A 27,399-nucleotide genomic window follows, 5' to 3' on the forward strand; every position below is an offset into this window, starting at 1 on the left:
CTGCAGGGCTGACCACCTGCTCCCCTAGCACTGACCACTCCCGAGCTTCAGGCCTGAGGTCGGCTGCCTGGACCCCCTGCCCGGGCTGCAGGCTTTCCCCTCTCCCCCTGCCTCCTCTGGGCTCCCTGCTTACCCAAGGCACCAGCTGTCCTTCACAGAAGCCCAAAGCCTGTGGTGCCGGGGGGCCCCTCCTCTCTCCGCTTCCCACAGGTGGTAGCTCCCCTGAACTGGAAATGGGTCTGGAATCTGCCGCCCTCTTAGCTGACTGTTCTCATCCCAGGACCCCGACACCCCTGTCCCTGGGTCTTGACAGGGACTTGCCAACTGGTCTGCCTGCCTCCCACAGCTCCTCAGCCTCATGGCATCTCTGGGCAACCACCCAGTGACCTTCCTCTTTGAACTTCCCTCCCTCAGCCTCCACACTAGCTACACCTATCCCTCTGAGGACCAGGTGCTCCACGGGGCTCACCAATGAGTGCACCCCCTCTGCTATCACCCCTCCCCCAGCCCCAGACCAGGTGGTGCACTCCCACAGCTTTCCCTGCAATCTTCCCCGAGGCTGGGAGCACCTCTAGCCCAGGCCTCCCTGGGAGCCTCCAGACCTGTTCCAGCTTGGATGTCCCAAGACACTGCCTACCCTAAATGCTCAGCAGACCGTTTCCCATCCTCTCACCAAAGCCTCTGTGAGCCTCCTTTTTCACCTTGTCCCCCACACCCAGACCCTGCTGGGTTCCCCCCCTCCCCCCCCCCGCCTCTTCCCTGTTTCCCATCCATCACTCCCTCAGCTGCTTCCAATTCTGACGTCTTGCTCACAGACCATGGAACCCAGGTGCTGGGCCCCTGGGCGGTACCACGGGGTCCTCTTGCTGAGAGGACTCCCTAACCACGCCCTCCTGACCTCCATGCCCCCCACCCTGCACTGGCTGGGAGCTTTGTGGTCTGGGGGTGGGAAACATCCAGGTGATGCTCAGGGCTGAGGTCTGCCTGCAGAGAGGGTGGGGTCACCTGTGGCCCCAGAGGGGCTCCCCCTGGGAGAGCAGGACAGTGAGGGAATGGGAACAGGTTGGGCAAACCTCGGGAAGGAAGGATCCAGCCAAATGTTTACCAAACAACTAGAGGAAGAGGAGGAAATAACTTTATATGTACACACACACACACACACACACACACACACACGTATATAAACATATACACAGCCCACTGATTCCCTTAGAAAACTCTCATTGATTTTGCCAAACAGATGTACTTACAGCCAAGCTGTGCTTGCCCTCCTCTGACGGGTGAGTGTCGTTCCCACGAGAAGGTTGGGTGATGCTTTCTCTCCCGTTGGCAGGTAAAACAAGCGGAAGGTGTGTGTGGGATCCTCACTCTTTTGTTCACGAGGTGAGTGACCGCTCAGTGGCATAGTGCTTTCCTGGGTGCAATCCCGAGTCCCTCCATTCCTGTGATGTGTTTGCCCTGGAATGCCTACAGACATCTTTTTAAAACCAGGGAGACCGTTTACGTGCCATAACATTCACTCAGGACACACTTGTAGGTTTAATCTTTACTATTAACATTTTCTTCATCACTTTCTCACATCTAGAGACAATAGGCACAGCAGAAAACAAATCAAGTCCTGGTTTGGTAACATTGGCCAATTCCTACGGTGTAAACATTCTCACCAGTGTCCACTTCAACCTGGTGACACGGTGTCCCTAATGGGAATGGGAGATGGGAATAGGTGTGCGGTGCCACCCTGCTCTATGATATCACCCCCACGCAGGTACAATAGGTCTGAGTAACCCCAAGAGTGTGGGTTACAAGGAAACAATGGCACGTGGCAAGCTTTAGGGTTTCTTTGTAAAAAGGCTGGGTGGGCTGAAGGGAGGGGGCCTGCGAGGGTGAGGGTGAGCCCCAGGTCAGCTCCCAGGTCTTCCCGAATGTTCTCTCCCAGGCTCAGTGGGTGGAGACCAGGGAAGACAGCTGGCTTGTGGCTCGGTGGCTGGCTGGTGAAAGGAGCTGAAGAAGAGGGTCAGGGTGACCTTGCAGCCTAGGGTCCCCCCATTTTCCTTCTCTTCTCACAGCGCATTTCCATGCTCACCTCTCACCTACCAGATCAGCAATGAAAACCCTGGAAGCAGTCAATGAAGGAGGTGGGGGTGGCGGACAGCCGTCCTCTCTCAATTTGAGTGTGAGCTGGCACAGAAGTAGCTGGGAAACTTGCACTCACCCTTTCATTAAAATAGATTTATACATTTTCCCTCAGCTATTTCTAGGATGACAACCTATGAAAATCTGACATGTCCTGTAAACTCTCTCTCTGTCTCTGTTTCTCTGTCTGTCTCTGTTTCTCTTTCTCTTTCTGTTTCCCTCTCTCTCTCTCTCTCTCTCTCTCTCTCTCTCTCTATATATATATATATATATATATATATATATATATCTTCCTCCCTCCCTCCGTCCTTCTCCCATGCACACATGCATGCACTCCTGCACCCTGTCCATACCACTTTCCCTGTAGCACACCCGTCAGCCTCTGTGTTATTCATGGACTGTCTCATGTTTGCGATGAGGCCTCTCACCAGGAGCAGAGAAACAGAACTTCCTGCCCCACCAACAGCCCAGAGTACCTTTGGAGATTGCTGGCATTCATTCAGGGAGCAGCTACTGTGTGCTACACCCCTTCTAAGCACCCCGTGAGAATCAATGGTTCAATTCTTTGGTTCCTGTTAAATGGGATGAATGGCTCCCTCTTCCCAATTGGCCAGAGAGAAATCATTGCATGAGGAAGAGGCATGGGCGCCAGGGTGGAGGATAGAAGGGAGACGCTGTAGAGACTTGGGTGGGGGCAGTGAGGTGCCCAGGGAGCCAGGGATGAGCCAGCTTCGCAGGCACCCCGCCTGCTGCTCCTCAACCCCAGCCTGGAGGCTGCAGCTGGGAGTCCCTTTCTCTCCTGTGGCTTCTGTCCAGGAGTGAAGGACACAGTGACCAGGCAGCTGGGCAGGGACCAGAGCTCCCCACTCTGCCCGGGAGACGCTCCCCCTGGAGATCAGGGCAAGGCTGGTCCTTCTGGGGCTGCAAGGCAAAGTCTCTCCCAGCTTCTGGTGCTGCCAGCTGTCCTTGGTTCCTTGGCTTGGAGACCCATCCTCCGCACCCATCTCTGCATGTGTCCAAGTCACATCACCTTCTCTCTGCTAGTGACTTTCATTTCCCTCTTTCTTTTTTTCTTTTCTTTTCTTTTCATTCTTTCTTTTTTCTTTCCTTTATTTTTATTTATTTATTTTTTTTTAAAGAATTTTAGTGAGTTTATCTGAGCCAAACTGTCGACATATGTCAGGAAGCAGAACTTCAATGGATTCAGATAATGCTCCAAAGAATGGCAGGTTACATTTCTATTTCTATGTTGCAATCAAAGGAGGGACATTGGTGGGTTACATGAAATTCATTGGTGATGGACTAAGCAGTGGGAAACCTCTGGGATTGGATAAAAAGTGAAAGGATGGACTCTTACTTAGGTGAGTGCAGGAACAATTAACATGATAAAGAAGCAATTTGAGGCATCTGTCCTGGCGTCCACAACATTTGGTTGTGCCCCAGGGGTCATTTCCCTCTTTCGAGGTCACCTGTCAAGGCAGCGATGGCTCACCCATCCAAGATCGTGAAACCCACTCTGACCTTGACACCTGCCAAGGCCCTATTCCCAACATGGCCACGCTCACTCTGTCCCATCCGCTTGGATTAGGGGACACAGCACACAGCCCAGAAGAGGTACCACACGGCACATGGAGACACGGAGGCACAGGGCTGAGTGGAAACACCAAACTCAGAGCAGCAAGCCCAGTAGGAATTTCCCATAAATGCTGGCAAAGGCACGCCCAGGCACAAGGCACGATTCCCTATGGGCCTGTTCTCTTCCTGTCCATGTGCCCACGCATGTCAAGATGTACGCCCTGCCACTGGCATGGCCCCTTCCATGCAGGGCGGGAAGAGTCCTGTGAACCAGGAAACTGCAGGGCTTTCCTGTAGGAAGGGGGAGAGCATCTCTGCATCACCACTACTCCTTGCACAGTGCTCTGACAGGAGACTCTTTGGGCAGCTCAGCTCGCTGTACTGCCTCCTCCCGCCAGCAGGGGGAGATCACGGGCTCCTCGCAGTGCACCGCCCACCATGATCTGCCCGGAAGTCCTGCCCCTCCCGGAAGTCAGCTGCAGGTGCTCTTGCTGCTGGAACTGTGTGACCCGAGGGCCCTCAGGTGGCGCTGGGCCAGGGAGCCTCGAGGCGGAGGTGGGCCTGGGGGCGGCGGGCGGGCCCTCAGGCGGCTGAGCCCGGGAGGAGCCGTGCCTGCGGCCTCGGAGGGCAGCCCCGCGGGGAGCAGCGCTCACTGGGCAGTCAGTCAGCTTCTGCGGGGCCCTGGGGCGCGGGCTGAGGACCGCCCCGCTCGGCTCCAGGTCCTCCAGGCATCGGGCCCGCTCTGCTGCTCCAGCGGCCGAGGGGGCCCCTCTGAGTCGGGGTTTGTTTGTGAGGAAGCCGCCTCCTCACCTGCCAGGCCGCCCTCCCCGCAGAGGCCGATGGAGCCCGGGCTGCTCTGCCCCGTGTGGGCCCTCAGGGCGCAGCTCCGGGGCGTTCCCGGCCCAAGGCCTCCATGTGGGACCGGATCCTCCTCAGCCCAGGGCCTCGGTGTGGGACCGGGTCCTCCTCAGCCCGGGGCCTCGGTGTGGGACCGGCTCCTCCTCAGCCCGGGGCCTCGGTGTGGGACCGGCTCCTCCTCAGCCCAGGGCCTCCGTGTGGGACCGGATCCTCCTCAGCCCGGGGCCTCGGTGTGGGACCATGTCCTCCTCAGCCCAGGGCCTCCCTGTGGGACCGGCTCCTCCTCAGGCCAAGGGTTCGGCTCACACACAAAGTCACCGACAGGGAGTAAAAGCCATGGACCCGACCACCTGCTGCAGGTCAGGCGTCCCCTGGACGTGTGCCCAGGAGGTCACTGCCCACTGGGCCCTTCAGCCTTCCTCGCGGCAGGACGGACACCGGAAGTGACGCCAGGGGCCCCATGAGCTCCAGGTCTGTGGTGCCAGGAGCGGCCTCGTGGGACCCAGAGTGTGTCCCAAGCCCACGGTCCCTCACGGAGCTGCTGCTGCTCATGGATCCATCAGCCATCAGGTATCTGCAGATATGGGAGTCCCGCCGGAATTACCGTGTGTGCTCACGCAACTCCAGCAGCATGGATGGTATTGCTCCTTTTCAATTATTTTTATATGAAGTTATATTTTATATGAAGACGTCCAATACATTTGAGGAAATTGTACTTGAGTCAATCCATTCCTGTGTTGATAACATTCCACCATAGAATTTTATACATGAATTTTTCTTGATGACTACAGCATTCTAATTTGTTTTTTGAAACCATTTCTATTGATTTAAGAGAAGAAGGGTGAGGGAGAGATAGAAACATCAATGATGAGAGAGAATCATAGACCATCTGCCTCCGGCACACCCCACATTGGGGACTGAACCTGCAAACTGGTCATGTGTGCTGACCAGGAATTGAACCCCCACTTCCTGGTTCGTTGGTTGACATTCCACCACTGAGTCATGCCCCTGGGCTAATATCTCTTTTTTAAAGTTACCTTTGAACATAACATCTCGTGTTCATGGCTTGCTTTTCAGGTTGATCTTTAGTGAGGAGCTCCAATAGGGAGTTCACAGTTGACATTATTTATTAATTAAAGAATATGCCCTGTCTATGGGCGCTGGCCTCTGTGAGGTCATGTTTTTCTGCAACCCATCTGCTCCTTCTCTGGAGGCTTGCAGCATTTAGTGTTTGCCCTTCAGCAGTGACACATGTATGTGACAATTGAAGCAGCCCCCGAAACCTACTCTTCTCCCATGCCCCCCCATCTGGGTTCCTCTTCCAGCTCCTTTCCCTCAGAGTTTAATCTTTTCCATCTAGTGGTTGCATGGCTGGGCACAGCTGCTGGTTCCTCAGGTCTGCGTTTGGTAGGTGTCCCTTCCAGAGTGCCCCTCCACAGGGCTCCATGCCTTGACCTGGCCCTGCTCCCGCCTCCTCCTCCTCCAGGGTCAGCATGTGAATCACAGTGAGTGCTGTTGGATGTGCGGCATTGCAGACAGACATGTAAGGTGCTCTTGTCTCCAAGAAGCTAGACTGCTGGCTAAGTCGGGGTCCCGGGTTCGATTTAAAAGCAGCAAGAGAAAAAGTTAGTTACTTACAAGGGAGTACCCATAGGACTGTCAGCTGATTTCTCAACAGAAACTATGCAGGCCACAGGGACTGGCAAGAAATATTCAGAGTGATGAATAGCAAGAATCTACAACAAAGATTACTCTACCCAGCAAAGCTATCATGCAGAATTGAAGGTCAGATCAAGAGCTTCACAGATAAGTAAAAGCTAAAGGAGTTCATCACTACCAAACTAGTATTACATATATGAAATGCTGAATGGTATTTTTTAAGAAGACGAAGAAGAAAAAGGTAAAGATAGAAAATTATGAGCAATATAGTGAGAACAGAAACATATCTATCAACAAGTGAATCTAAAAATGAATAAAACATCTGATGAACAGAATAAACTGGTGAATGGAACAATGAGGGGCATAGAAATGAAACAGACAAATTATTGTCAGAAGAAATGGGATGTGGGGTGATGGGGGAAGAGATTAGACAAAGATCTTATATGCATGTATGCAGTAAGTATGCTTCTGTGTATTTCAGATTATTACAATTGTTCCCCTGTTCCCGCCCACCCCAATAACTCCCCTCCACCCAGTTCCCACCCAGACAATAAGGTGGCAAGGGCCTGCAGTGGGGTGGGACCCAGGTGGAGTGAAGCTATGGGGGAAATAAGAGGGATATCTGTAATAATCTTAACAATAAACATTATATATTGTATATGAAAGAGAAAACAGGCAAAACGTCATCGCAAACACCTGACAATAGTGGCAGTGAGCTCCTCTCAGGGGCCCTTTATTCCAGCCAGCTGAATTGTTTATGCTGGAAGAGTCAGTACTTTTCAAATCAGCGCATCAACATGCACACGGTAGGAGACACCCCCCCACAGGGCACACGTTTTAATACCCCGTCTGAGTGTGCAGTACTGCTACAGGGCCGCAGGGACTGGTGGAAGCAGCACAGAGCAACCTGCCCGGGCAATGGGACCTGCCTGTAAGCACACCCTCTCACCTGCTAAGTCAAGGTGGGGAAAAACAACTGATTCCAGTGACGTTCATTTTGTTTTCCTCTGTGATAGTCATGGATGCTTTTTTATTTCTCCTTGGGGTGCTGAAATTGAGTGGGGAAAAAGGCTCTTTGCAAGTAGTTTTAATTGCTTTCTACGATTTTTAAAATATGGTTTGTGGGCTGTTGGAATTGTAATTTTTAATTGCCTTCTAAAAATGGAGATTTAAAATAATATCTGGTCTCACTCAACAGTTAGATATCTCAGTTGCTCTTGGGTCAACTGGCTTACAGACTTTCTCACAGGCACACACAGATTTCTTACCAGGTTTTCAACTTAACTTGATTCAACTGATGATGCTTAATACCCAAGATTCATCTACTGTACTACACGTCTGTTTTCACAGCAATAAATATTCTAAAAAATAAAAATAGGAAAAATAAAATAAAAATAAAAATCAAGTGAATTAAAAAATCTGATGAACAGAATAAATTGATGAATATAAAAGAAGCAGGGGCATAGAAATGGAGTGGACTGACAATTCTTCGGAGGTGTGGGAAGAGACTGGACAAAAAGTGTACACCTATGAATGAGGACAGTGGTGGGGAGGTAAAGGGAGAGGATGGGGTGGGAACTGGGTGGAGGGGAGCTATGGGGGGAGAAGAGGAAACAATTGCAATAATCTGAACAAAAAGTATTCATTGAATTAAAAAAGATTCTCTCTTTGTCTTTTTCCCTTGGCATTTTAATTATGATGTGTCTTGGTGTGGCCCTCTTTGGGTTTCTCTTGCTTGAGACTCTCTGTGTTTCCTGGATTTGTAAGTCAGATTCTTTCACTAAGTAGAGGAAGTGTTCTGTCATTATTTCTGCAAATATGTTTTCAATATCTTGCTCTCTCTCTTCTTCTGGTTCCCTCATAATTCTGATAGTGGTATGCTTGAGGTTACCTAGACACTCCTTACACTATCTTTATATTTTTGGATTCTTTTTTCTTATTGTTTTTCCGGTTGGTGTTTTTTGCTTTCTCATATTTCAGAACTTTGATTTCATTCTTGGGATCCTCTAGTCTACTGTTGAATCTCCATATATTATTCTTTATTTTAGTCCATGTATACATAATTTTCGACTGATCCTTTTCCTTTTTTTTTTTTTTTTTTTGCATTCTCACTAAGTTCTTTGAAAGTCACAATAGTTTCTCAGAGGTTTTTAGATGATTTTTGAATAACCTTATAACTGTGATTTTGACCTCTATATGCACTATTTTGCTTCCTTCAATTCTTTCATTTGTGACATGTTTCTTTGTCTCTGCATTTTGGTTGCTATCCTGTGTTTGTTTCTATGTATTGGGTAACTGCTAAATCTCTTTGAATTGATAGAGTGCCCTCGGTTGGTAGGTTTCCTATAGGGCCTAGTGACTCAGCCTCCCCAATCACCTGAGATGGGACACTCTTGGTGTACTCCTTTGTGAGCTGTGTGCACAGTATTGTTGTAGTTAAGCCTTGATTGCTGTTGGTATCAATGGGAGGAATTACCTTCCAGGCCAATTGGTTGTGCGGACTTGCTGGGTCTACAGGGGAAGAGCTGCTGTGCAGGAGACATCCTTATGGGGCAGGACTTACTTTGGTGGGGCGTTGGTGCTCACTGAGTCTGCCCCTTGAGGATGTCACTTATGCATGTGAAGGGTTGTAATCTGGTCTGGTCTCACAATGACCACTGGGTACACTGACTCTTGGATCTCCAAGGAGGTTCCAAGTCAGCCACTGCCTCAGACCACCCAGCAGAAACTACAGAGATATCTGCAGATTCCTCCTCTTTGTTTGGGCTTTGGAAGTGCCAAGATGAGGCCCAGCTGTGAAGCAAGGCAGGCTGGTGCTGGTGCCAGCCTTGGGATTTTTATTGATAGCTTTGCAGTTTCCTGTTCCAGCTGCAGCTTGGTAGACAAGTTTTAGGCTGAACAGGGACAGGCCATTTATATATAATAGCCTTTGCTCATAGCTTGGTTGGGGTTGTAAATTGGGTGAGGAGAGGTCTCAGGTAATATTCAGGGTAGAGCAAACAGAAATGGCTGCCAGTCAGCCCTGCACCAGGGAGGTTCCAGCACAGGAATAATGACCACTACTAGCATCTCCATCTGGAAGATAGCTGCCCCCGCATTCCTACCACGATGCCAGACAGTCCAGTTTCTCCCCGTATTTGTCTGGGTCCCCAGAGCCTTGTGAGGCACTGGACTTGGCACAAGTGGGAGCTTGTAAATTCAGTTGTGGTGCTGGCCTTTTAAGAGGAGCAGCTGGGTCTCCAGCAGCCTGTGTGTCACTCAGCCCCAATCCACACTGGATTTTACAGTACTAGTTCTTATGGCCCAGCTAAGGGCAAAGATAAAAATATATTTTATAGATTTTTTATAGAGAGGAAGAGAAAGGGAGACTTAGAAACATCGATTAGAGAGAATAATCCATCAGCTGCCTCTTGCACACATACTGGGGATGTGCCCGCAACCAAGGTACATGCCCTTGACCTGAATCGAACCTGGGACCTTTCAGTCCGCAAGCTGACACTCTTATCCACTGAGCCAAACCGGTTTCGGCTAAAGATATATTTTTAAATAAATAAAGTATTTTCCAAATATACAGCATTACTTTGGTAATTTTTCTTATAAAATACGGATTGGTTAGTGGTCTGTCAAATTGTTTTTTCGGCAGCTGACTGGTGGACTTCAGGGTTCTATGTCTGAACTCTTCCCAGAGGATGGGGAGAAGAATTCCCGAGCTGAGCTCTCTAGGTAAGACTTCACAAAATAAAGCGAATGTGTTGTTCCCTTAAAGGAATGGGTCAAATCTTTATAATTTGTCTGATGGGAAGAAAGTAATTTTTCACAACATGGGTAGACATATTAGAATGAAGTGGTTAGTTTCCATTTATAATGATATAGGGTGTATAAGTTAACTTTTATGTTTCTTTATTTTTTTATATGCCCAGCTAAATCTGAAGTTTTGTAGGGAGAGGGGTCTGAGCCGCTGGCAGAGCTGTTTAGAATGCGGGGCCTAGAGTCCTTTGGCATGGTGGGCATGGAGACAGTGGAATGTTAGGTGCAGAGCGGGTGGTTGTGGAGTGGGTAGGCGTGGAGTAGGAGGGTTAGGAGTCGGTAGGTGAGGAGTTGGTGGGAGCGGAGAGGGTTTGTGCTGAGTTGGAGGGTGCGGAGTAGTTTGGTGAACTGTCAGTTTGTGGAGAGTCGGTGTGAAAAGTCGGTGTGAGAAGAGCGGGTGGACATACAGTCGGTGAGTGCAGAGCCTCTTCCTGGGTAAGAAGGGACCCTCCCTGCCTCCCCCTCGGGGCTCTTGTGAAGATTGAATGAGCAAGGACAGAGGGCACCGAGCTCTGGGCTGGCGATGGGCAGAGAGATGGGGCCCAGGCGACTCCAGAGTCTGTGAGCTAACCCTTCCCGCTGCCAGGCATTGATCAGAACCGCGCCCACTGGCAGTAGGTCCACGGCTTCCCTTCCACCAAGAAACTTGGGTTCTGGATCGTGGGGGTAAAATGAACACAAAATGGAAAAGCAGGTGCTACTGCCCACTCCCAGTTGTTAGAACTGTGCATGGGGCCAGGCTTTGAAAGCTGCCCACCGAGAGCAACGGACACATCCCGTGTATGCGTGTTCCCAAAATGAGAAGGCAGACTGGGGAGACTCAGCCCCCGAGGACACCTGCTGGTTCCGGGAGGGATCTGGGCAGGAGGAGAGATGAGGGAAAGAGCGGATCGGCTCCCCCGTGTGTGCTGGGCCCTGGGACAGGACTAGGCCCCACGGACTCCTCCCGTGAGGGGGCCCGTGAGGGCCCACCATGGCGTCCCACACCGGATGTGCCTGACACCCGGAGGCCCACAGTCCTGTCTGTTGTGTCTCAGCCCTCATTTCCGGGACACTGTCCAGAGCTGTTGGTTTTCTGAGACGATATGTGTGACCTCTTCAGAAGGAAACTGTATTTAACAACAACTCGCCCGAATAGCCATTTATTTCTAGTGCCCAGATGAGTGGAGTGACTGTGGAATTGAGAGGCCTAAGCACAGCCCTCAAACCGGGATAGCTCTTAGCCCCACCCCTTCCTGGTTAAGGAAATGGGCTCAGTGAAGTCCCATACCTATCAGCAGGTCTCTCATCCAAGCAGGCGAGGCTGTACACCTCAGACACTCTCGCATCAGGGTACCAGAGATGGGGCAGTGTTAGGTTTATGTGGTATGCTTCCCTGATTTTCTGCTCCTGCGGACACAGGGGCCTGCTGCCAGCCAAGACTCATAGGCTAAGCTTAGCGGCTTAAGTGGGCACCACAGAGGCCCTCAAAGCAGACAGGGCCTGCTGAAGGTGTGATGCCCAGGTTGTGGCTCCATGCCAAGGCGTGTCCTGTGGGAGGCAGGCGGTCAATGATTCTCTCTCATCATTGATGTGTCTATCTCTCCGTCTCCTTTGCTCTCTGTGATCAATAAAAATATATTTGAAAGAAATACATTGGAGGTTCGGTGCATGAAATTCATGCTTCGGGGTGGGGGGCCCTCAGCCTGGCCTCCTGCACCTCTCCAATCTGGGGTTCCCGGATCTGTAGGGATCAGGCCTAATATGGCAGTCAGCCATCCCTCTCTCAATCCAGGACTACTGGCTCCTAACTGCTCCCCTGCCTGCCTGCCTGACCATCCCTTAACTGCTCCTCTGCCAGCCTGATCCCTCCCTTACTCCTCTCCCCTGCTGCTGGTTTGATCACTCGTACCTTCTCTTCCCTGCCGGCCTGATGCCCCTAACACCTGTGCTTTAGTCCCCACCACCTTGGCTTTCTCTAGAAGGATGTCCAGAAGACTACTGTTCTATTTAGCATATTACACTTTTTTTAGTATAGATATTTAAAAAACAACAACAACAAAAAAACAAAAAACAAAAAAACAAAACAAACCTATAGATAAGGCCTGGCTGCTGTGTTGCTTTTCTGAAAGGATAGATGTAGGTGGCTGATGTGGCAAAAAGGGTCTCTGCTGGCATCTAGGATGTGCGTTAAGCTGTGATTTTCGGTCCCCATGGCCTTTCCAAGACATGTTAAACCAGCTAAGGGCCTCAGAGCTGTCCGTCCTCCTATCCTTGCTTTACAGCTCTGTGCTGTGCGTCACTTTGTTCAGACATCACTGACCTCGGTGTCTTCATCACCTACCACTGGGGCAGCATATCTTAGTGGCTGTAGGTGTCCCAGCTGGGCCCTGTGTTGGAGTCACTTCTGTGCAGCTGTGCGTTAGGAAGTGAGCAGGTGCATGGAGGCCCTGCATCCGGGGGAAGGAGGGCAGCTGCACGGGGCAGGGCCTGCCCAGAGGGTGCCCTGGTGCGCATCCTCACCCACCCCTCTTCTTGCACTAGGAGCCTGGACAGAGCCCCCAGCAGTTCCTTGAGGAGCTGCTGGGGGACAACATGGCCCTGGAGGCGGAGCAGGGACTAAGGATCAACGAGTCCGACCACCGGAGCGCGGAGCTGGGCCAGGAGTCAGAAGGTAGGCAGCAGCCCCTGGCGCTGGGGAGCCGGCCTGGCCGCAGCTTCTCCCTCAGCCAGGGAGCTGAGCCCTTGGCTCTGAATCTCCTGGGTCAGCCCATCCTCAGCCCAAGTCCATGGGGTTTGATTCAAGGGCTGTTTGGAACTGTCAACTGCCTTCTCCCCAAGGAGAACATGAAGGTTCTGGCATCATTGAAGTCAGGACATGAACTACAAAGTCAGTGCTGCCAGTTTTCTCAGCTCCCATGTGGACAGTCCCAGGAGCCTTCAGAGGACAGCACGCTGACCCCCAGCGGCTGTCTTACAACTGTGCGTGGGGGACTGAGTGCTCTGGATGGCAGGCACCTTCCCCCGCGGTCACTAACCTGCACTGTCACAGGAGCCTGGGCTGATTTCCTCCGTTCCTGTCCTCATCGGGCAGATGGGTGCAGTCTGCTCTGTCTCCCTGGGCCGGGGCTGGCTGCTCAGGGACCCCTCCTCCCCAAGGGCCTTACCCAGGGGTGGTAAGTTCTGGGCACACGCGCCCCAGAGGCTCTACCCCCCACAGACATACTGGTCAATTTTTGTGGCCCCCACATTGCCAGCTGAGCTACCCAACACCCCACTCTGAGGGTTGGCAGAGACCATGCCATGTGTTTGCCTTCTCTGTGAGTGTCTGAAACCCTTGACTTGACGGTCAGGTTGGAACTTGGCAAAAAGTGGTTCCAGCATTTCGAGCATCTTGAACTTTTGTATTGGCCTGTCCACGGTCACCTGCTTTCTTCTTAAACTCTGGGTGGCTCCCCAATGCACCCAAGAGGAGCCAGCAGAGGGGCCACAACCCACAGCGACAGCACCCTGCGAACGACAGAGGGCATCCAGCTGGCCGTCTCTGGTCTTTAGACCTTGGCTTCAGGGGGATGGCCCTCTCGGAGGGATGACCATCTTGAGGCGGAGTCAAGAGGGGAGCTGAGGCCCCGGGATCGGGGCTCTCACTCCACTTTGTTCTTCAGCCTCCAGCGCGACCCTGGCACTGGGGCAAAATTCCCAGGCCCCTCAGAACACAGTCCTGGAGCTGCAGGGCGATACCCAGGCCCTGCAGGAGAGCAACAGCAAGTGTGAGGAGCTGATGAAAGAGAACCGGCAGCTCCGGGAGCAGGTAACGGAGTGTGTGTGTGTGTGCGCGTGTGTGTCCGGAACATATGGGCCAGCCGGAGGCCGGGTGTGTCAGGGGGTGACAGGTTTGCGGTTTGCTTTAAAGCCAAGTTCACTTTGTGAGCTGACTGGCACAGGCTGGGTCTTTGGCTTATAGGTGGCAGAGTTGGAGATCCAACTACGAAATGAGAAGGATACCAACCATCGCTTGAGAAGCCTCAAAGAAAAGCTGTTCAAACTCTTAGAAATTCAGATGCTGCCCAGGTCCCTGCAGGTAGGCACTCAGAGCACAGGCCCCCGTTGCCCCTGCCTGCCAGAGGGAGGGTCCAGGATCACAACCGTGTCCTGGTCATTGATCAGTGATTCCCGGTGACCAGTTCCCTAGCTCAGCTGCATCTCAGACCAGCAATTCTCAGCCACGGCCGGGCCCCGGGGCAGGTATTGCCTCGCCGGGACACTGGCCATCTTGTTGTTGATGGACAGGACTGGGGGCCCGAGAAGGAGGTGCTGCTGGCTATGCAGGGTGGATGGTTGTTCTGTCAATATCTGGGAAAATTAGATGTTAGTGTTGTCCAGGTATTCTGCATCCTTACTGAGGTTCCATGTGCTTTAAAAAATGGGGTTTTAAATGTGGTCAAAGAAGGCAACCAAGGAGCTGATCCATTTGCCCTAAAGTTCCCATGTGTGGAGAGGAGACGGGACTCACGTAGCCCCATGTGATGGTCCCTTCATGCCCTGGGCCGTCCTAGCACAGTTCCTTAAGCGCTGGGAGAACCGCACTCAGCATGACTGGGTGTTGCCGGCCCCGAGGGTCCCTGCTCCTTTGGGGTCTGCACTTGCCCTGCTCTTGGCCCCTCACTGGGTGTGGGGGTGCAGGGATGGGGAGTGAGCAGCTCCCGGGGCCTGCACCCAGTGAGGCATCCTCACCTTTTCCCCGTGAACCAGGAGTGGGCCGAGAAGATGCAGCTTGAGGAGCTGGGGGAGCAGGCGAAGCAGCTGACTGAAGTCCAGGAGGCCCTGCTGTGGGAGCAGGAGACCAATGCCCTGGTCACCCAGGAAAATGAGAGGCTGCAGCAGGAGGTGGCCAGGTAACCGCCTCCGCCCTGCAGCGGCATCTGCCGGGTTTCATTCCCACCAGCTCTCTGAGCGCCCCCTGAGCTCAGCTCCAGTGAGGCCCGCCGCACCACCCCCCTTTCCCGTTAGTGTCACAGCTGATGGTCTCGGGGGAAGGGCCTCCAGCTGGTGGCTGGGATGGAAGGACTAGTGACAGCTGGGATGGAGCGCGGTCCAGGGTTGGAGGGCCGCCCATCCCACATGACGATGGTGATGACGGTGTCGGGCACAAGCACCTTCATCCTCTCACACCTGCGATCCCGGGAAGGACGTGTGCTCGCTCCGCGTCATTCTCACGTTCCCTGTGGGTGAATTCACCTCCTGGCTGACTTGCATTGTCGCCCCCACATCGGTCCCCGTGGCCTCTGAGGGGCCTGTCCAGTGGGGGAGACACGGGGGTCGCCTGATGTGCCCATTTGCAGCTGCGGTTGAACAGGCCTCTGACTCCTGCCTGTTTCAGCTCTCACACTGCAAATGAGCGTCCCTTCCGCGCTCCGTTGAGGACCGTGGGTTCTATTTTCGTGGTTTTCGGTGGCGATGTCGCTGTGTGAAATGGCCCAGAATGGAGTGCTGCTCGGCTGTCTAGTGTCCCCAAGTGCAAGCTGCGCTGCGCCTTGGGGAAAATATCGGAGTGGCACCTGAGGGTCCTTCAGGCCCGAGGTATGGTGCTGTTGGCTGTGAGCATAGTAACCAAAGCATCTTTAGGTCTTGATTGGTTGACAGAAATGTGGCCAGAGACTCCAGGAACAGTTGGGACAGTTGCAGTTACACTGACTCAGTGGTCACAGTGGCTTCGTAGGACATTATCCTGTGAATCGTGAGAATTGACTGCGCTATTATCCTTTTTCCCCCCCATAAAGATGAGGAAAGGGGCTCTGAGAGAGTAACTAAGATGTTCGGGTCAATCCTGGGGGTAGTGGCCAGTCAGGATTCAAATCCAGGTCTTGTCTCATCCCAGAGGCGTGACCACAGGAAGCCTTCCTTTGCGCAGCCTTGTTGGACTGGATATTGGGGCTACAAACTCAGGTGCCTGCGGGGGCAGGCAGGTCCAGCAGGTCGGGGAGGAGTGTCAGCCGGAGGCCAGGCCTCCTGGAGAATGCACACCCTCTGAAGGCTGTCAGCTAGAGGCAGGCCTGCGCTGCCGGGTCATCCTTTTGTTTCTGCTTTTTAACAAAAACTTAATCCTCATCTCAGGATAATTTTTGCACTGCCCTTCAGAGGGAGTGAAAGGAAGGCAGGGAGCGGGCTAGAGAGAAACAGCGATGCGAGAGACACTTCTCCTGGCTGCCTACAGCACACACCCCTCTATGCCACAGAGCAATCCCACCGCCAGGTGCATGGCCCTGACTGGGAATCCAGCCCGAGGCGGTTCCGTACACAGGCGGACGCTGTCTCTGCGGAGCCACACCTGCCGGGGCCTCTGCTCTATGCTTTCTCCCACCCTCCGAGAAGGGTGATAGCTGAGAGTTGATGTGAAACTTGACATTTTAAAATATTAAATAACTAACTAACTTAAATTAAATAATAAAGCTGTGTGGGCCAAACAGGGGCCCTCTGTGTTCACATGGAGTCTGTGCGCCTCTGGGCATTGAGATTTCAGGTATAACCCTTTGCCCCGGAAAGCCAGTCGGGTAATTATGACAATGATGATGATGATGCTGATGTCAGTGGCTTTACATAATGATCCAGAATCTCACAGTTTATTTGTGTCAGGAGTTGAAATCAGAAAGGGACTTGGGCTGGGGAGAAGAGCTGGGCAAAGACAGTTTCAGAGCAAAGATGTTCTGATTCCACGTTTTCCAAAAGTGTTTCAGTGCAAGAACCGTTTTCCAAGGAGGCGGCTCTGCAAAGCCTTCCATGGGAACGGCTGTCACAGGCTGCTCTGTTGAAGTGTCCGAGCCTGCCTGTCCTGTGTCCCCAGCCCACAGGAGACAACTGGGTGGCCACATAGAACCCCAGCGGACACAGTTGGAGAAGCACTGACTGTGCTCAGCCCTCATTTTCAGGGGACACCCTGAGGCCCAGAGGGGTGGTGGGTGTGATGGAGGCACACCCCTGGGATGGAGGCTGAGAGTGCTCCTCAGCCCTGGGCCCTGTGGCTCTCCACCCGCAGACTGACCTCCTGGACCGAGCAGCTGCAGGCGGGGCAGGAGGAGCTGCTCACCAAGAACCAGGAACTGCAGGGCTCCTTAGAGAACGAGCAGCAGACTGTCCAGAGCTTTCATAAATTGTACCACAAGATGATGTTGGAGCAACGATCAAAGGAAATAACTTTACCAAAGCTCAGTGCCCAGTGCGAGGTGAGAACTGGGGTTGGTGGGCCTCAGGACACCGGGCCTGAGCCCTGCGCTGACAGCCGGGGGCCAGCCAGGTCCGCATGGGTCCTCATTGGCGTCTGTGCCCAAACACTGTGTGTGAATGTCACCCAGAGGCCGGGAGGCAGCCAGAGGCGTTTAACGGGCACAAGCACCTTGGCTGGTGGGGATGTGTCAGAAAAGACCTTTCAGCGGACCTTTGCTGTTTTCTTTTTTTAAGCACATATATATATATTTTAATTTGAGAGAGGACAAGGGAGAGGGAGAAAGAGATAGAAACATCAGTGATGACAGGGAAGCATCATTCAGCTGCCTTCTACACCACCCCCGCAGGGGATACCGCCCACAACCTAGGCATATGCCCTTGACCGGAAATGAACCCAGGGCCCTTTAGTACGAGGTCCGATGCTCTATCCACTGCACTAAACTGGTTAGGGCCTGACCTTTGCTTTTGCAGAGTTGGGGCGGTGCATGGAAATAGCCAAGTGCCGTTTTCTCTGTCCTCTGGGCTGAGCTCTGTGCTCTGTGCTCCCGTGTCATTGCATTGAATTCTCGCGATGCCTTTGTGAGCTGGGGGGCACGTCCTCAGACCTCTGAGGCAGAGGGTCTGGACTCCGTTTGACTGAAGCCAGAGCTTTGGCTTTCCTGCCCCTCCCACCTCAGGCCGAAATTCCTATCCAGCCCGTCATTTGTTTTATTGATGTCAGAGAGAGGAAGGGAGAGAGCGAGAGGGATGGAAACATCAGTGATGAGAGAATTTCTGTGATGGCTTCCTCTGCACGCCCCCTCCTGGGGATCGACAGCTCCTCCTGGGCGTGTTGCTTGAATAGGCATCTCACCAGTGGACTCCTGGTGCTGGGAGGCCACTCCACCCACTGATCCACACCTGCCGGGCAGCTCATTAATGAGATAGTTTACGTTTCTTTTGAAAATGGCTGTGAAGTGCCCAGAATCTGCTGTACATTTTGCACTTAGGCGCCTCTCAGCTCAGACTGGCTGCGTTTCAGTGCTCAGCGGCCACACGTGGGCAGTGGCCGCCCGATTGGCCGGTGCACTTGTCCTCCCCAGGTCATTGGCTGTGTTGGTCCTGCCGACGGGTGTGGCTCCTACCGAAAAGGCCCTCTTGTGCACGTGGCTTTTCTGCTCTGGGAGCAGTTTCCCAGCAGTGGAGCCACAGGGGCCGTGGTGGGAGACACATTGTTGATCTCTATTTCAGTCGCTCACCCTCTTGACTAAGGATTTGGAAGAGGAAAGAAGGCAATTGTGGGGCGAAATTGATGCGGTGAAACAGCTGAGCAAGACTCTCCTGGAAGAGCATGCGGGGACCTGGCCTCAGAATAAGTAAGGGTGTAGGGTGACGGACACCTGTCCCCTCGGCTCCGGGCTTCCCGCTCCACGCCCAGCCTCCACATTCAGGACAGAGAGCCCCCTGGCGCACTGGCGTCCCCAAGGCAGGGCAAGGGGACAGACCGTCTTCCCAGAGCCCTCGACTCTCCTTTCCCAGGAATGGTCTAGATTTCTGCAAGGAGGGGTGGTTGCATTTTGCTGGCTTCCAAGACATGGCCCACTGCCAGCCCCTTCTTCCTCTTCTTTTGAGTTAAGCTCCGTTTAAAAAATATGAGAGGTGAAGAGAGGTACCTAGGGGAGAGATCCAGGATCACGGGATGAGCCCTTTCTGTGTCTGACTTCCCCCGAATGATCTGGAGGGGGGCTTGTGGGTGCTCCGTGATTGTCCTCCCTCTGCGGACATGACACGGACCTGACTGTGGCATAGACACTGCGAGGGGCACAGGACCTGTGACCCGGTGGCCACGCACCAGCAGGGGTGATGGGATGTGAGCAGTGTGTGCACAGCAGACAGATGGTGAGGAGCTCCATGGAGGTGTAGAAGGAAGCGTGGTGGTGAGCATCGGGGTTCTGCTGCTGACCCGGATGGAGCCAGGGCCAGCCAGTGGGGCGGGACGTGGGGGGGCGTGAAGATGGAGCAGGGGAGGTCTGGGTGCAGGGAAGGCGCACGCAGTGGCAGCAGGGAAAGCCGGAGCAGGGGGCACTGAGGTGTGGAAGGCGTCCATGCCTCGCTAAGGAGTGGGATTCACTAGGAGTGAGTGTTTATGGGAGGCTGGTCTAGAGGCCGAGGGAGCTGCCTGAAATGAGGCAGGAGGGAGCGGCTTGGTGCTGGAAACCTTGTGGTTGGAAGTCAAGTAACCCGAGAGGCATCTGGTGGGCCCAGGGTGGCCTTCACCCCTCGGTCCTAGTGCTGCTGGACTGTCCTTCCTTGTGGTGGGGTATGGCTGGCCCCGAGGGACAGGGACAAGGTTACAGTGACCACAGGGTCCTGTCCCAGCACCCCGGGGTCAGGGTGCTGCTTCACCCTTCTCCCGGATTCTTCTGCTCAGCTCCAGCCGGCTCGCCACCCACTCAGGATGGCTTACCTGGAAAGCGACATTGTAGTTTGGGGCAGAAATGACTGTGGCCTGAGTTGGCTCTCTGTAACGCAGTGGGTATAAATAACCAGCGGAGGTTGGGCAGGTGCCAACTGGAAGCATCGGGCTTTGGTACCCAGGGGATGATGTGGTGATGGTTTGCATTAGACAGTGTCTGCAGGAGGCCAGGGAGTTGGCTGGCTTCCTGAGTTGCTCCGGGGGGAGTCCTCCAGCCCAGGGAGGGTTGCGGGGCCTGAGCTCCTTGAGATTGTATGCCTAGTGGTGGGGGTCGGTCAAAGCAGACAGGGAAGCGCTCTAGCATAAGGCCAAGGAGCACGACTGTGGGAGGACAAGAACACAGACTGGAAAAGCAGATGCTGAGCCAAGGGCGCCGGGAACCCAGCGGGTTCGGTGGGCCTAGGCAGCGGTTTGTGAGTCATCACTTCTCACTCTGCCTACTTTATGGGGAGCTCTCAGAAAAGCCCCAGATTAGGAGGCACCTGAGCAGCCTTTTGGCCAAAGGAGCCTGAGCTGCTGCCTCAATCCGGGCGACTCATATTCCAGCAAGGAAACCAGGATGTGAGTTCTCAAAGCCCATGGATTTGTGATCCTGAGTTTCACATGCTTCGAGCCTTGCTCTCTTGAGATGAGGTCCAGCCTGACCCGTGGGGTTTTAGCAGGTCTCTTCGCGTGTTAGGTTCCCAGGCCCACACCACATGCTTCCATCTCCATATCCCCACGTGGCCAGCATGACGGTCCGGGACGTGAGTTGTTCTGGGCGACAGTAACATAGACACGTAACAGAAAGGTACTCTGTCACGAGAGGGGAAAGCCACCTGGAGCAGAGGCCAGGTTGGTGGGCCCACGCCACTTGCTACCATCCCCGTATTCCCACGTGGCGAGTATAACCGTCATGAGCTCAGTGATGTCTAAGTCCCAGGGAAATGCCGGCCCTTGTGGGCCAGGTCCCAGCCCGGGCCGATAAGTCAGTTTACACATTTTATGTAAAACCAGATCGTTTTCTCTTTCTCTGCTGTTTACAGAGGCTCATTGAAGAAGGTGCCTACAGGAAATGTGGAGGAGGAGGAGGACGAAGCCTTAACGAAAGAAGCAGAAGAGGCCAAGGAACCTGCTGCCGAGATGTGAGTTGTTCTCAGAGACGGTAACTTAAACTCAGAACAGAGAGCTGCCCTGTCAGGAGTGGGGAAAGCCACCTGGAGCAGGGGCCAGGTCGGTGGGCCCACGCCACTTGCTTCCATCCCCGTATTTAAACGTGGCGAGCATGACAGTCATGAGCTCCGTGATGTCTGAGTCCCAGGGAAATGCTGGCCATTCTGGGCCAGGTCCCAGCCTGTGCTCATTGGTCAATATACACATTTTATTTAACATCAAAATGTTGCCGAAACCGATTTGGCTCAGTGGATAGAGCCTGGGCCTGTGGACTGAAAGGTCCCTGCTTTGATTACTGTCAAGGGCATATACCTCGGTTGCAGGCACATCTCCAGTAGTGGGTGTGCAAGACGAGGCTGATCGATGACTCTCTCATCGATGTCTCTAACTCTCTATCCCTCTCTTCCTCTCTGTAAAAAATCAATAAATATAATTTGAAAAAATAAATGAAAATAAATCAGATTGTTTTCTCTTTCTCCGCTGTTTACAGAGGCTCACTGAAACCAGTTCCTCCAGGAAATGCGGAGGAGGAGGAGGACGTAGACTTAATGAAAGTAGCAAAGGAGGTCAAGGAACCTGCTGCCGAGATGTGAGTTGTTCTCAGCGGCGGTAACTTAAACTCAGAACATTGGGCTGCCCTGTCACGAGTGGGGAAAGCCACCTGGAGCAGGGGCCAGGTCGGTGGGCCCACGCCACTTGCTTCCATCCCCGTATTTAAACGTGGCGAGCATGACAGTCATGAGGTCCGTGATGTCTGAGTTCCAGGGAAATGCCGGCCATTCTGGGCCAGGTCCCAGCCTGTGCTCATTAGTCAATATACACATTTTACTTAACATCAAAATGTTGCCGAAACCGATTTGGTTCAGTGGATAGTGCATGGGCCTTTGGACTGAAATGTCCCTGGTTTGATTACGGTCAAGGGCATGTACCTCTGTTGCAAACACATCTCCAGTAGTGGGTGTGCAAGAGGAGACTGATCGATGACTCATCAATGACTCTAACTCTCTATCCCTCTCTTCCTCTCTGTAAAAAAAAATCAATAAATATATTTTGAAAAAATAAATAAAAATAAATCAAATTGTTTTCTCTTTCTCCGCTGTTTACAGAGGCTCACTGAAACCAGTGCCTCCAGGAAATGCGGACGAGGAGGAGGACGAAGACTTAATGAAAGAAACAAAAGAGGCCAAGGAAACTGCTGCCGAGATGTGAGTTGTTCTCAGCGGCGGTAACTTAAACTCAGAACATTGGGCTGCCCTGTCACGAGTGTGGAAAGCCACCTGGAGCAGGGGCCAGGTCGGTGGGCCCACGCCACTTGCTTCCATCCCCGTATTTAAACGTGGCGAGCATGACAGTCATGAGGTCCGTGATGTCTGAGTCCCAGGGAAATGCCGGCCATTCTGGGCCAGGTCCCAGCCTGTGCTCATTGGTCAATATACACATTTTATTTAACATCAAAATGTTGCCGAAACCGATTTGGCTCAGTGGATAGAGCCTGGGCCTGTGGACTGAAAGGTCCCTGCTTTGATTACTGTCAAGGGCATATACCTCGGTTGCAGGCACATCTCCAGTAGTGGGTGTGCAAGACGAGGCTGATCGATGACTCTCTCATCGATGTCTCTAACTCTCTATCCCTCTCTTCCTCTCTGTAAAAAATCAAGAAATATAATTTGAAAAAATAAATGAAAATAAATCAAATTGTTTTTTCTTTCTCCGCTGTTTACAGAAGCTCACTGAAACCAGTGCCTCCAGGAAATGAGGAGGAGGAGGAGGAGGAGGACAAAGACTTAACCAAAGAAGCCAAAGAGGCCAAGGAAACTGCTGCCGAGATGTGAGTTGTTCTCAGCGGCGGTAACTTAACTCAGAACAGAGGGCTGCCCTGTCACGAGTGGGGAAAGCCACCTGGAGCAGGGGCCAGGTCGGTGGGCCCACGCCACTTGCTTCCATCCCCGTATTTAAACGTGGTGAGCATGACAGTCATGAGCTCCGTGATGTCTGAGTCCCAGGGAAATGCGGCCATTCTGGCCAGGTCCTAGCCTGTGCTCATTAGTCAATATACACATTTTATTTAACATCAAAATGTTGCCAAAACCGATTTGGCTCAGTGGATAGAGCATGGGCCTGTGGATTGAAAGGTCCCTGGTTTGATTACTGTCAAGGGCATATACTTCGGTTGCAGGCACATCTCCAGTAGTGGGTGTGCAAGACGAGGCTGATCGATGACTCTCTCATCGATGTCTCTAACTCTCTATCCCTCTCATCCTCTCTGTAAAAAATCAATAAATATAATTTGAAAAAATAAATGAAAATAAATCAGATTGTTTTCTCTTTCTCCGCTGTTTACAGAGGCTCACTGAAACCAGTTCCTCCAGGAAATGCGGAGGAGGAGGAGGACGTAGACTTAATGAAAGTAGCAAAGGAGGTCAAGGAACCTGCTGCCGAGATGTGAGTTGTTCTCAGCGGCGGTAACTTAAACTCAGAACAGAGGGCTGCCCTGTCACGAGTGGGGAAAGCCACCTGGAGCAGGGGCCAGGTCGGTGGGCCCACGCAACTTGCTTCCATCCCCGTATTTAAACGTGGCGAGCATGACAGTCATGAGCTCCGTGATGTCTGAGTCCCAGGGAAATGCCGGCCATTCTGGGCCAGGTCCCAGCCTGTGCTCATTAGTCAATATACACATTTTATTTAACATCAAAATGTTGCCGAAACCGATTTGGCTCAGTGGATAGTGCATGGGCCTTTGGACTGAAAGGTCCTTGGTTCGATTATGGTCAAGGGCATGTACCTCGGTTGCAAGCACATCTCCAGTAGTGGGTGTGCAAGACGAGGCTGATCGATGACTCATCGATGACTCTAACTCTCTATCCCTCTCTTCCTCTCTGTAAAAAAATCAATAAATATTATATTTTTAAAAAATAAATAAAAATAAATGAAATTGTTTTCCCTTTCTCCTCTGTTTACAGAGGCTCACTGAAACCAGTGCCTCCAGGAAATGCGGAGGAGGAGGAGGACGAAGACTTAAGGAAAGAAGCAAAAGAGGCCAAGGAACCTGCTGCTGAGATGTGAGTTGTTCTCAGCGGCGGTAACTTAAACTCAGAACAGAGAGCTGCCCTGTCAGGAGTGGGAAAAGCCACCTGGAGCAGGGGCCTGTTTGGTGGGCCTCCACCTTCCCTTCTGTGGCAGGTCCCCTGTGCTAACGTCCCTCCCAGCTCTGAAAGAATGGAGTTTCTTTCTGTCCCGCCATCGCCATCGGGGGCATGGCGAATGCAGCTGGGTCCGAGCCTGAGCCCCAAGAGTTGGGCCTTCAGGCTGTCCTGCCCCAGCCCAGCCTTGGGGTCAAATCACCATGAATCCCGCAAGGCCTCCTGTGGACATCCCAGAAGCTCAGCATTTCCCAGCCTCCGCCCGGCCCTGGAGTGGATAGCACATCAAGGCATCAGTGGGGAAAGGGAGGGAGCTGAGGAAGCACAGTGCTGCTCTGCTGCAGAGCCGGGATTGAACCAGATGCGGTTCTTCTTGTGACATGAGAATGCCATTTGAAGTTCGCTGCAATGATTACCCTTTAAGTTCACTGCTTCCATTTATTTATTTTTATTTCATTTTATTTATTCTCTATAATAACAGGCTAATATGCAACTTGTGCACTCACTGGGAGTTTGACCAGGGAACGGGGACAGCCAGCCAACAGCCTGCGGTCCCTCCTCCAGGCAGGCCAGGCCAGATGGGGCCCGGTATCGGGTTGGGCTGGCCAAACCCCACCCATGCACCAATTGGTGCACTGAGCCTCTAGTCTATATATTTGGAAAAACATTTTTATTGTTTTCAGAGAGGAAGGGAGAGAGAGAAACACCAATGATGAGAGCGAATCATTAATTGGCTGCCTCCTGCACGTCCTACATGGGGAATTAAGCCCGAAACCCGGGCATGTGAACCTTGACCAGAATGGAACCCAGGACCCTTTAGTCCAGAGACCATCACTCTATCCACTGAGCCCAACTGGCTAGGGCTATTTTAAGTTTTTTTAAACATCACCTCGGGGTGGGAAAGAGAGAGAGAGACCTCAATATGAGAGAGACACATTGAATGGTTGCCAGCCCACACCCCCCCACTGGGCCCAGGGATAAATCTGTAACCCAGGTACATGCCCTTGACCCAGAATCAAACCCTGGACCCTTGGGTGCTCAGGCCAGTGCTCTAACCCCTGCGGCACGCTGGTCAGTGTTCACTCTTTTTCATCCAAATGGCCCACTGGGCCTGCCCTCTTGCCCCCTCACCCCAATTCCTCACTGCCGGGAAGGGGCAAAGTCTGCCCGCCTGTCCCACGTACTATTAGCTCTGGCCGGAAATGAGGAGGTCCTGCTCTTATGGAAATGGCCCTTGGATGCACAATTGCCAGCACAGCTAGATGAGCACGGCACCTGTTCCGGTGCCTCCCAGGGACCCAGAGTGGAGGCCGCATGTGAAGTTCTGGTTCCCGAGAGAGAGGCTAGTGTGGTTCCTGCCACCGGGAACGCTTCTCCCCTCCCTGGGTCTGTGCCAATGAACTGCAAATGTGTCCCATGCCCTGAGGCCACATGCGACGGTCATGGTGCTGGTGACACGTTCGTGGGAACCTGGTGCTGAAGCCCCAGTTAACGGCCACTTTCCCGGTTGAAGGGACAGCGAGGGTTGGCATGTCCTGAACCTCTGCTTCTAATAGGAAACAGCGCAGGAGTCGACTAAGAGCGTTCCTCAGATTCTTCCAACGCCAGAGACACGGCTCAAGAGGACAAGCCAAGTCACCCGCAGAGAGTGCTCCCGGGTCCCCGGAGGCCACCCCAGCCGGCTCGGGCCGGCTGGAAGACAGAGACACCGGCAGTGAGCCCCTGCCAAAAGGTAGGAGGCGCTGGCCTGGCTGCAGGAGGGCAGTGAAGGGGAGGATGGCAGGCCTCCCTCGTGGGCAGGGCAGAAGCATCGAGGAGCCAGCTGGGTGTGCACACGTGTGCTTGGAGTCTGAAAGGGGTGCTCCGCACACACCCACCCACGTCGGGCCCCTTACGTGTGTGGACACCCAAGTAGAGAATGTGAACCCCCGTCTCTGTTGTGGTGGTTTCGTCCCAGAACCATTTAGTACCTTCAGCATGAGAAGCCTCCCCATCCATCACGCACACTGTGGTGGGTCCTCGAGTATCCAGAGCGGATCTCCCGACAGTTACCGCAGAGACAAGCTCAGGAGAGTATGTTTGTGGGCTTCCTGGTCTGTGCCAGGCCTCGGATTAGCCATTTCTGTAGGGAGATCCCACGCATGTAACACGTCATGGACATCTGCCGGGTCTTCAGCAAGGCTCAGGCTCTGCTCTTCCCGGGCCTCTAAAAGCAGGTGGGGTTCTCCTTCCTCCTGATCCGGCCCTGAATCCTCCCACCAGGGGGCGCGCATTTAGGACTGTGGCGGGCATGATCCAGAGGTGCCAGGGGTTTTCTAGCTGCATGTGCTGCTTGCGTTTCCTGGGACCCAAGAGGCTGGCAGCTGTGAGCTGCCCCATTTCGTGCTCATAAAAAGAAAATGAATGGGTGGTGGCAGTGACGGTTTTGTCAGCATTGCCAGCTTGCTGACAGTGACTGTGAGATGCCCCGACTGCATCCTGGTTTCAGAGAAGTGAGGCGTGGTGGTGGTGGTGGTGTGTATGTGGGGGGTGGGGGGGGTGTTGTTCATCTTACAACCGACCGAAGAGAGCCATCGCCTTAAATGTGGTGGCTTAAATTAGTTTTCAAATTCACTTGGAAATATTATTTTATTGGTTATTCTATCTAATTAAAGAGTTATATGCAAATTGATATATCTCTGCCACACCAACAAGCCATGCCCACCATCCTATCAGGATTGAGTATGCAAATTAACCCAACCAAGGTGGCTGCGGCCACAGAGAGAGCAGAAGGCTTGGGTTTCTCCGGCAATGGAGGAAATCAAGCTTTCTGCCTGCCATGGTCTGCCTTGGCTTCTGCTAATGCCTACAAAGTTTCAATTATAGAAGATGCATAAATCCCAGCAAAAAATGGTTGCAGCCACAGAGTGAGCAGGAGGCTTAGCTCTGCTCAAGGCTACAAAGTTTCAATTATAGAGGATGAATGAATCGCAGATACCAGGACCTCCTCTTGGGTTGATAGGGGGCGTGGCCTGCGTGCAAACCACAAAAGGCCCCTGGCCCAGGCCACCTCACACCTCAAGGGAACCACCACCCTGGTCCGAGGCACCCTTCAGGGCAAACCAGCCGGCCCCCACCCGTTCACCAGCCCTCCATCCTATCTAATCCTCTTATCTAATAAATGAATAATATGAAAATTGACTGTCACGCCAAAATTCAAAATGGCTGCCCCATTGGAGTCAAAGATGACTGACCTCATGTGGACACAATATGGACACAACAAGATGGCCCGCAGGGGAGGGCAGTTGGGAGGGACCAGGTCTGCAAGGGAGGGCCGTTGGGGGCATTGAAGACTGTAGGAGAGGGCAGTTAGGCATGACCAGGCAGCAGAGGAGGGAAATTGTGGGGCGACTGGAGGAAAGGGCAGTTGGGTGGCGGGGA

The 27,399-nt window shown here is 53.0% G+C and overlaps 1 protein-coding gene across 4 annotated transcripts; it reads left to right on the forward strand.

The window, feature by feature from the left end:
* Positions 1–4,262: 4,262 nt before the first annotated feature.
* Positions 4,263–27,160, forward strand: LOC311629907 (uncharacterized protein). Of its 4 annotated transcripts, XM_084898470.1 has the most exons (13): positions 4,263–5,204; positions 9,869–9,948; positions 12,556–12,685; positions 13,677–13,822; positions 13,976–14,092; positions 14,764–14,906; positions 17,045–17,231; positions 18,463–18,587; positions 20,713–20,811; positions 21,330–21,428; positions 21,946–22,044; positions 23,800–23,898; positions 25,536–27,160. In XM_084898470.1, the coding sequence occupies exons 3-13, from the start codon at positions 12,607–12,609 to the stop codon at positions 26,215–26,217; spliced, it is 1,875 nt and encodes a 624-aa protein (XP_084754596.1). In that variant the 5' UTR covers positions 4,263–5,204; positions 9,869–9,948; positions 12,556–12,606; the 3' UTR covers positions 26,218–27,160. The 4 variants fall into 4 exon arrangements, with proteins under 4 accessions (XP_084754596.1, XP_084754597.1, XP_084754598.1 ...); XM_084898471.1 differs by lacking the exon at positions 4,263–5,204 and having other exon boundaries at positions 8,387–9,948; positions 14,767–14,906; XM_084898472.1 differs by lacking the exons at positions 4,263–5,204; positions 21,330–21,428; positions 21,946–22,044 and having other exon boundaries at positions 8,387–9,948.
* The last annotated feature ends 239 nt before the right edge of the window (positions 27,161–27,399 follow it).

This window comes from Pipistrellus hanaki (assembly GCF_964339955.1).
Source record: "Pipistrellus hanaki genome assembly, chromosome: 1".
NCBI classification, from domain to species: domain Eukaryota; kingdom Metazoa; phylum Chordata; class Mammalia; order Chiroptera; family Vespertilionidae; genus Pipistrellus; species Pipistrellus hanaki.

Excerpts from the sequence above, each read along its gene's own strand:
- LOC311629907 (XM_084898470.1), top strand. The coding sequence starts at position 12,607 with ATGGCCCTGGAGGCGGAGCAGGGACTAAGGATCAACGAGTCCGACCAC. Across the intron at positions 18,588-20,712 it reads GGGACCTGGCCTCAGAATAA|AGGCTCATTGAAGAAGGTGC; the intron begins GTAAGGGTGTAG and ends TGCTGTTTACAG. Across the intron at positions 23,899-25,535 it reads AAGGAACCTGCTGCTGAGAT|GAAACAGCGCAGGAGTCGAC; the intron begins GTGAGTTGTTCT and ends TGCTTCTAATAG.